Source organism: Perca fluviatilis, chromosome 15 (genome assembly GCF_010015445.1).
Source record: "Perca fluviatilis chromosome 15, GENO_Pfluv_1.0, whole genome shotgun sequence".
NCBI lineage: Eukaryota > Metazoa > Chordata > Actinopteri > Perciformes > Percidae > Perca > Perca fluviatilis.
Window position 1 is genome coordinate 30,647,208 of NC_053126.1, and position 10,098 is coordinate 30,657,305.

Consider the following 10,098-nt stretch of genomic DNA (forward strand, 5'->3'; position numbering starts at 1 on the left):
TTTTTTTTTATAGCATCAATACCTAATAAAAACTGAGAACACTTGACCAAACATCAACATGATTTAAAAAAACTACCTAAAATGACAGAAACCGTCTTTGGGAAACATTTATTTGACGTGTAATTTAATTTAATTTTATTTATTTTTTTGGCCAATGTTCCATCTGATAACATTGAGGGGCGAGATGTGTAATGATAATAAATGGTGGAATGAGCTCCCTATTGACATCAGGATGGCCGAAAACCTGTGCATCTTCCGCCAAAGGCTAAAAACACATCTCTTCCGACTACACCTCGGGTAAAGAATGTGGGGGAAAAAAGAAAATATATATATATATATTTCTTGATGCTGCACTTTGATATGGCTATTTGTAGCATTACCTATTTAAAGCTAATGTACTTGCACTTACTACTTGTCTGGAGTTTGCACTTTGAAGGTTGAATGTGCTTAACTGTAAGTCGCTTTGGATGAAAGTGTCAGCTAAATGACGTAATGTAAAATATATATATATATATATATATATATATATATATATTATTATATTATATACTGCAGCCAGCCACCAGGGGGCAATCCAGTTTAGAGTCTCTGTGGGGGTCCCGGCTCTGGTTGATGAGACCAGCTGTACACAAACAGTTGTGTCGGGAGGTTTTGGTCCTGCCAGAGGGGAGGGGTTTAAACAGTTTGTGCCTGGGGTAGCGGGGGTTGGCCACAATCTATCCTGCCTGCCTCAGCGTCCTGGAAGTTCACATTAACTTTCTTGGCCAGGCGTCCGTGCTTACGCAAGGTAACGTAACCCCATTTGTACAGGTCCTATCCCCTGACCAATCGGCTATCCTAACCATAACCACTCGAGGTCAATGCCTAACCCCAACCAATCGAGCTGCTATTGAAGGGCAGGTCTTGGCGTGGCCATAGTGGGAAGGGAGGGACGGCAGATTGCAGCCAATTAGTCTTCCCTTGCTGTGGGACCAGATGGTGATGGAGCATGTGACGATGGCCTCGATCATGGCAGAGTCGAAGTGCGCCGTCATTGTTTTGGGCAGGTTGACCTTCTTCAGCTACAGCAGGGAGTACATCCGCTGCTGGGAGACGATGGAGCCCAGGGAGCGGAAGAGCTCCAACAGTATCGACTGTGGTGGAGTCCCCCCGGGGTGATGGGATGGGGGGGGGGGGGCTGTGATATTCATAAAATCCACAGTCATTTCCACTGAGCGTTTTTTGTTCTGACTGCACCAGATCTCACCAGGTGGTCGATCCCCCCCAGCCTGTAGGCAGACTCACCCCCACCAGAGATGAGCCCAATGAGCTGGGCCAGATTACCAACACGATATCGGGCGTGTGCCAAAAATTATTGAGACGATTAACGTTTTAAAATATTTGTGGGGCTGCATGCACCAGTCCGGCCCGGCGGCCTCAGCTCTGCAGGCACAGGCAGGGGCATCGGACTGGGGGGGGGGTAAAGGGGACTGAGTACCCAGGACCCTCATGTGACCGGACACCACCGTCAAGTCTGCCGCAATAAAACGTTTATCTGTGTTTTTTGCCCCCACCGGTGCCTTCCAGGCAGCGCTGCCTGGGAGGCACCGTTGGGGGGCACTGGCTAGGGTTAGGGGTCTTGAAGGCAGCGGTCGCGGCGCTGCCTGGAAGGAGACGTTGGGGGCAAAAAAAAAACCTTCCTCTTTTTTTGAGGTCTATTTCTACATTTGGTTTATTCAAGTCGTCTATTTTCTTTTCTTAAAACTACACGTTCTTGTAATTGGGGACACCAAGGACATTACATAAGTTGTCATTTTTTAAATATTTTTTTATTTTGTTTTCTTTGATATTTATATGTGAGATGTGATGTTATCTGGTATGTTATATTTTGTCATAAGGCTTTTTGATATATGATGCCTTAGTTGTTTAATGCATTCGGGTGATTATTTTGTCTATATACTTATAATATGTGTGCTATGTTAATTGTGGGGTCAAGGACAGGTGAGCGAGTTATTGTTTTGTATATATGTTTGTATCTGTGTGTTTTTTTTTGTGTATATGTATTGTATGATTAACTTTTGTGTTTGTATATATGTGCAGGACCCCCTTGAAAGTGAGATGCTACATATCAAATCAATTCAATTCAGTTCAATTCAATTCAATTAAAAAAAAATGCTTAAAAAAAATAAACTGGCAGTCCCTGACGGCCCCCCCACTGCAGCTGAATACAATAATACATCTTTAATAATAGCCTTCATTTTATTTTTACAGTGCTTTTCAAGATAAAACATTTTGAAAAGAAAAATATCCTACCTGACTAAAACCACAGTGAAATTTGAAGAGCAAAAAAAATATTAAAATAAAAAGATCTCATAGTCTGTAGTCTTTAATTAAAATGGGAGAAGGGGGGCCAGCTTCGAATGTGCTCCCCTTAGGTAACCCCACTGTTAATCCGGGCCTGCCAATGAGGGTGGGGTGTCCCACATCATCTAATCTCTTCCGTAGCTTTAAAGACCAAATCGTCTACTGTCAATCAGCTGAGTAGCGGTAAGCCTAAAATATCTAATTTTCTGTTGACAGAGTTATGAAGTCACACGTAGACGTTAGGGCTCCATGCGTGTGTTTTTCACCAGTGGGAGAAGGGGATTAGTGACACTCCGGACTGACGCGCATGCATGTGTCGGCGTCAGCGGCGCCCCTGACGGGGGGAGGAGAAGCGCACCGGAGCGCAGCAGCCAGTCTCTCTCACACACACACACACACACACACACACGGTCGGTGCCGTCGTCGGTGCGGGTAACCTGTTCACCATGAGCCACGAGCCCCGCGCGCTCAGCTGCCTCTCCACCGCGCTGGTTCTGGTTCCGGTTCTGGTTCTGCTGCTGCCGCACGGCCCGGGGCGCGTGGCGGAGCTCGCGGTGGCGGCGGAGTACTCCTCCAAGAGCGACCTGGACTACGAGTTCGCGGACTACCGGGGGAAGTGGTGCATCGACGACCACGGCTTCGTGTACGGCATCGGAGAGGTCTATTACCCGAGCCCCACGGCGTGTCCTTGCACGTGCACCGCGGACGGTCCCGTGTGCGTCCGACCCAAGTGTCCCCGCATCCACCCCCGGTGCACGCGGATGGGATACAAGGAGTGCTGCCCGGTGTGCGAGGCCATGGCCAGGGTCTGTGTCTACGGGGGCAAAACGTACCGGCTCCTAGAGGAGTTCAGGGTGAGAAAGATCAAAACTTCTACACTGCCCCCTCTAAACAAAAAATACACTGTCCTATTCACACAGCTCGCAGATTAAGGCGATATGATGACGCAGCTCAGATCGTGGCTCATTTGAGATGTACTGTGCACATCATATCTATAATAAAGTTGACATGTTTACACAGACCTACAGGTGTGCTTAATGCCTAACTATTTGTTGTACTACTTCTTGTGTCTGTCAGTAAAAGTAGCAATAATTTAAAAAAAAAAAGTCTTCTTTTGAAGTATTCAAAATCTTATAAAGTATTATTGTAAAGTTTCAAAAGTAAATGTACTCATTTTGTAATGGCTCAGTTGAACGTGTTAGATTTATTATGTAGATATTATTGGAATTTTATTCCTGATTCGTTACTGTCCGAGCAGCATCTGAATGTTGTCAAGGCAGAGCTAAATTGTATGTCAACTGTATTTGCTGTTGGGTAGTTTCATCCATAGCAATTCATATGTCTGATGTATACAATCTTGATCTGAAAAGGAACTAGGCTAGTAACTACAACTGAGATGAATGGAGACTATTAGGAGTGTTAAGTAGCATAACATGGAAATACATCATGATGAACTGTCACATCCTTGTTTGGTTTCAGAGTAGTTGTCCTCTTTGTCATGTTAATCCAGCATTGATATTGTATCGCTTAACGTTAACTAGTTCACTTCACTGTTTTGGTTTTTCAGCCGCCCTCATTAGCTGATTCCAGCAGGAGCTGGCAGCTGTGTCCAGCAAACATGCTCTGATATATGGAATGCCATTTTATTCGATATTAAATAAATGAACGAATGTGCCTATGAAATACATCCTGAAATAAATAGTAGGCTTTAAATATATGAATACATACTGTATATAAATGAGTCAAGTTAGTTCAATAAATAAATAAATAGGTTCTGCTTTTATTTATTTCACATAATGTCAATTTATTTTATTTTAGGAGACTTTTATTTCATAATGTCACAAGTGTTCATTTCCCTCTCTATGTAGTCCCACTTCTTAGGGTCAAATGAAGGGGGCGTGGCTATCTCAGAGAGTTATCTGAGGGCTACTCTAAGTGAAAATGGCCAAGAGCATCTTGCATCACATCGCTTGAATTTATTTTCACAACACACATAAGCTGAATGTATGCTGAAAAAGTCATAGTAAAGTATCTCCAAGAAAGTGGTAAAAAAGCCATAATATAGTATGTCGAAAAAAGTAATAAAAAAGCCATAATATAGTATGTCGAAAAAAATGATGAAAAAAGACACAGTATAGTATGTCGAAAAAAGTGATGAAAAAAGACACAGTATAGTATGTCGAAAAAAGTGATAAAAAAAGCCATGTCGAAAAAAGTCATAGTATACTAATCCAAAAAGTGATAAAAAAGTCATATTGAAAAAAAGCCATAGTATAGTATGTTGAAAAAACTTATGAAAAAAGTCATAGTTATATTATGTCGAAAAAGTAATAAAAAGCCATAGAATAGTATGTCGAAAAAAGTCATAGTATACTAATCCAAAAAAGTGATAAAAAAGCCAAGGTATAGTATGTAGAAAAAAATTATAAAAAAGGCCATAGTATAATATGTAGAAAAAAATTATGAAAAAAAGCCAAAGTATAGTATGTAAAAAAAAATTATGAAAAAAGCCATAGTATAGTATGTCGAAAAAAAAATTATGAAAAAAGCCATAGTATAGTATGTAAGCATAGGTAGGTGAGGTGGCCGAGTGGATAAGGTGAATGACTGCAGATCCTTTGTGCTCTGCATGCGTAGGTTTGAATCCCATCCTTGTTGAACCATAGTGAGCTGTTCTGCTACAGTTAAGTTTCAGCATAATAGCTGGATTCTTTCAAATAATTATGTTTGCTACAATGTTATCAGTTTCTCACAGAGAAATGCTAATGTTGTCAGTACTTCAGTATACTATGATGAAAAAAATCATAGTATAGTATGTCGAAAAAAGTGATAAAAAGTAAGTCATAGTATAGTATGTCGAAAAAAGTGATAAAAAGTAAGTCATAGTATAGTATGTCGAAAAAAGTGATAAAAAGTAAGTCATAGTATAGTATGTCGAAAAAAGTAATAAAAAGGCCATAGTATAGTATGTCGAAAAAAGTAATAAAAGGCCATAGTATAGTATGTCGAAAAAAGTGATGAAAAAGCCATAGTATAGTATGTCGAAAAATGTGATAAAAAGGCCATAGTATAGTATGTCGATAAAAGTGATGAAAAGGCCATAGTATAGTATGTCAAAAAAGTGATAAAAAGGCCAAAGTATAGTATGTCGAAAAAAAACATAGGATAGTATGTCGAAATAAGTAATAAAAAGACCATAGTATAGTATGTCGAAAAAAGTGATAAAAAGGCCATAGTATAGCATGTCGAAAAAAGTCATGAAAAAGCCATAGTATAGTATGTCGAAAAAAGTGATGAAAAAGCCATAGTATAGTATGTCGAAAAATGTGATAAAAGGCCATAGTATAGTATGTCGAAAAAGCCATACTATAGTATGTAGAAAAAAGTGATGAAAAAAGCCATAATATAGTATGTCGAAAAAAGTGATAAAAAGGCCATAGTAATGTATTTCGATAAAAGGGATGAAAAAGCCATAGTATGGTATGTCGAAAAAAGCAATAAAAAAGTCATAGTATAGTATGTCGAAAAAGTGAAGAAAAAAGCCATAGTATAGAATGTTTGTAAAAGTCATAGTATAGTATGTCCAAAAAAGTGATAAAAAGGCAATAGTATAGTATGTCGAAAAAGTAATAATAAGGCCATAGTATAGTATGTCCAAAAAAGTGATAAAAAAGCCATAGTATATTATGTCCCAAAAAGTGATGAAAAAGCCATAGTATAGTATGTCGAAAAAAGTAATAAAAGGCCATAGTATAGTATGTCGAAAAAAGTGATGAAAAACCATAGTATAGTATGTCGAAAAATGTGATAAAAGGCCATAGTATAGTATGTCGAAAAAAGTGATGAAAAGGCCATAGTATGGTATGTCCAAAAAATAAATAAAAGGCCATAGTATAGTATGTCAAAAAGTGATGAAAGGCCATGGTATAGTATGTCGAAAAGTAATAAAAAGCCATAGTGTGGTATGTCGAAAAATAAATAAAAGGCCATAGTTATGGTATGTCGAAAAAGGTGTTGAAAAGCCATAGTATAGTATGTCGAAAAAAGTAATAAAAAGGCCATAGTATAGTATGTCGAAAAAGCCATAGTATAGTATGTCGAAAAAAGTGATGAAAAAAGCCATAGTCATGTATTTCGATAAAAGGGATAAATAGGCCGTATAGCATTTTGTAAAAGTTATAGTATAGCATGTAAAAAAAGTGATAAAAGGCCATGAGTATAGCGTGTCGGCAAAGCAGTGATAAAAAATTTTTTATTTTTTATAGTTAAAAGTGATAAAAGAGCATAATAATTATAATTATGTTTATAAAAGATATAGGTATAATTATATACGAAAAAAAAGTGATAAAAAGGCCATACTATAGTATGTCGAAAAAAGTGATGAGCAAGCCATAGTATAGTATGTCGAAAAAGCCATAGTATAGTATGTCGAAAAAAAACATAGGATGGTATGTCGAAATAAGTAATAAAAAGGCCATAGTATAGTATGTCGAAAAAAGTGATAAAAAAAGACATAGTATAGTATGTCAAAAAAAAGTCATAGTATAGTAGTATGCCGACAAAAGTGATAAATAGGCCGTATAGCATGTCGAAAAAAAACATAGGATGGTATGTCGAAATAAGTAATAAAAAGGCCATAGTATAATATGTCGAAAACAGTGATAAAAAGTCAGTCATAGTATAGTATGTCGAAAAAAGTGATAAAAAGGCCATAGTATAGTATGTCGATAAAAGTGATGAAAAAGCCATAGTAATGTATGTCAAAAGAAGGTATGAAAAAAGTCATAGTATAGTATGTCGATAAAAGTCATAGTATAGTATGTCGAAAAAAGTGATAAAAAAAGACATAGTATGGTATGTCAAAAAACATAGTATAGTATGTCGAAAAAAGTGATTAAAAAGCCATAGTATAGTATGTCGAAAAAAGTGATAAAAGTAAGTCATAGTATAGTATGTCAAAAAAGTGTAAAAGACATAGTATGGTATGTGAAAAGGAGTCATAGAATGTATGTCGAAAAGTGATAAAAGACCATGTATATTTGTCGATAAAACCATAAGGTATAATTATGTCGAAAAAATGATTATCATAGTATATTATGTCAAAAATAATAAAAAGCCGTAATTATAGTGTAAAGGGTCAAAATTTATATGTATACATAGTATAGTGTGTAAAAAAGTGTCAACATAGTATATTATGTGTGATAAATTAATTATATTAGATAAAAGCGATAATTTCCAAAAATGGTGTATAATTAGTGTAAATAAAGTAATAAAAGCATAATTTAGTATCTGAAAAAAGGTAAAAGAACCATGTATATTTGTCCTAGTATAGTCAAATGTTCTAAGTGTATAGTATGTAAAATGTAATAAAAGACCATGAGTATAGTATGAAAAAATAGTTATAGTATAAGTATCGTGAAATAAATGTGCGATAATGTCTAATAACTTTATGTCGAAAAATCTAGTATGTATGTAAGTGATATCAAGACCTTAGTTATAAAAAAGTATAAAATACTTATGTCAAAAAGTCATAGTATTGTTGTCAGTAAGTGTTTCACCATAATTATAGTATGTCGAAAGATAACGTATATTAACCATAATTATGAAGTATATTTGTTTGGATGGTATGGAAATAAGTAAAACATAGTATAGTATGTCAAAAGTGTGAAAATAGTATAGTGCTCGAAAGTATCCTGAAGTATATTATTCATAAGCCATGAGTATGGTTATGTCAAAAGTGATAACCCATAATTTTATGCAAAGTAATAAAAGACCATAGTCGGTATAATCAAAAAGTGATAAACTAGTATATTATGTCAAAATTAAAGTATAGTATGTCAAAAGTGATGGTAAACCATAATTAATTATCAAAAGGATAATAGTTATATTATGTAATGACTGGTTTGGTATGTCAAAAAGTGATGAAAAACATATATGCATTATGTTAAAAGTAATGAAAGACCATAGTATGTTATGTCAAAAGTGATGGAAAGACCATAATTTATGTCGAAGGGTGATGATATGGTATGTTATAAGGTGTGAAGAACCATGTATTATGTTCAAAAGGCCGATAATGTATGGTGTTTCAAAAAGTATAAAGACCATGGTATGGTATGTCGATAAAATATGTATGTATGTAATATTAATAAAAAGGCATTTATATTTGTCAAAAAGAGTGATAAAGACCTAATTATGTTATGTCTTTTTATGTATGAAATAAATTAATAAAGAGGATGGTATGGTATAATAAAGGCCTTATGAGTTTGACTGGTATGTTGTAAAGTGATTATATTTAAAAGTGTATGTTTGGTATGTGAAATAGTATAGGTGTATGGTATGATACTAATTATGGATTGGAAAAAGATAATGGTATGTAAAAAGTGATAAAGACTAGTATAATTATTGTAAATATATCTGGTATATGGTATGTCAAAGTGTATTGTATATTAAAAAATGATATATAGTTATGGTATATTATGTAATTGTATTGTTATTATAAAAGGTTACTAGCATTTTTTCAAAGTAATAGACCATAGTTATGTTGTAAAAGGTGGAAGCCTGGTTTTATGTCAAAAAGTTAAGTATTATGTTGTCAAGTGATAAGACATGGTATAGTATGTCAAAAGTGTAAGACCATAATTATGGTATCAAAGGGTTATGGAAAATATGATAATGTATGTTAAAAGTGTTAAAGGATTATTATGTTAAAAATAAGGTATAATTATGATAAGAATATTATGTTGTCACTAGTATTATAATGTAAAAGTGTAATTATTACTTATGTCTATCCATATGAAATATGGTATGTTATAAAGGTTGATTATAGTATGAAAAGGGTTTATAAGACAATATGGTGTATTAACTAGTTGGTATATTGAGTATGTTATTTAAGAGTAATAATAACAGTATAATTCAAAAGGTTCAAAGTAGAAGGTGTGTTATGTTAAGTTTGGGGTATAAAGATATGGTATATATTAGGAGTAAAACTAGTTTTATTTCAAAAGAAAAAGATAGTTTGTGTGAAAAGTGTGAAAGGACTAATTAGTTAATGATAAAGGTAATAAAAGATATGGTTTGTTATGTCAAGGTGAAGACCTATTATAATTATTCGTAAAGTATCAAGACAATAATTAATTGTAAAAAGTGTATGGTGCTCAAGTAAATTATTACTGGTGTAGTTGTCCCGAAAGTGAAATGCCATGGTTACGTTATCAGAGTGTCGAACCGAAAGTGGTACTCAGGTGTATGTGTAATTAAAAATTATGTTAGTCAAAGAGTCAAAAAGATACGTGGTGTATGGTATGTCAAAGTGTGGGTATGGTGTGAAAAAGACCATGGTAAGGTTATACCGGTGAAGAAGTGATAAGAAAGGAATGGTATGGTGTCGGGAAAAGGATTAAAGATGCATAATTATGGGTATGTCGTGTCAAAACCTGGTATGGTATGTTGGAAAAGGTTATAAACTGAATTATCGTATCAACCAAGAATTGTCTTTATGGTGTCCCGGAAGAAGTGATAATGAGGTTGGTGGTGTGAAGGATTTATTGTGGTTAAGTTGTGAATGGTATGGTATCGAAAAGACCATGGTATGAATTATTGATAATCAAAATTGATGAAAAATAATTATGGTATGTCAATAAAGTGGTCGAAGACGTGGAGTATGTCAAAAGTAAAGACCATGGTATGGTATCTCAAAGATAAGTGAATTATCGGTTATCGGTCGTGTCAGGTCATAAGATGTCTATTAACCACGGG

At 35.3% G+C, this 10,098-nt stretch overlaps 1 protein-coding gene across 1 annotated transcript in view; it reads left to right on the forward strand.

Annotated features, from left to right (window-relative positions):
- The first annotated feature begins 2,494 nt into the window (after nucleotides 1–2,494).
- The window catches only part of si:dkey-283b1.7 (von Willebrand factor C domain-containing protein 2-like), a 22,058-nt gene continuing 14,454 nt past the window's right edge, over nucleotides 2,495–10,098 (forward strand). The window contains exon 1 of the mRNA XM_039824137.1: nucleotides 2,495–3,197. Within this exon, the coding sequence (XP_039680071.1) occupies nucleotides 2,790–3,197 (408 nt within the window). The 5' untranslated portion in view covers nucleotides 2,495–2,789. The remainder of the gene's footprint in view (nucleotides 3,198–10,098) is intronic.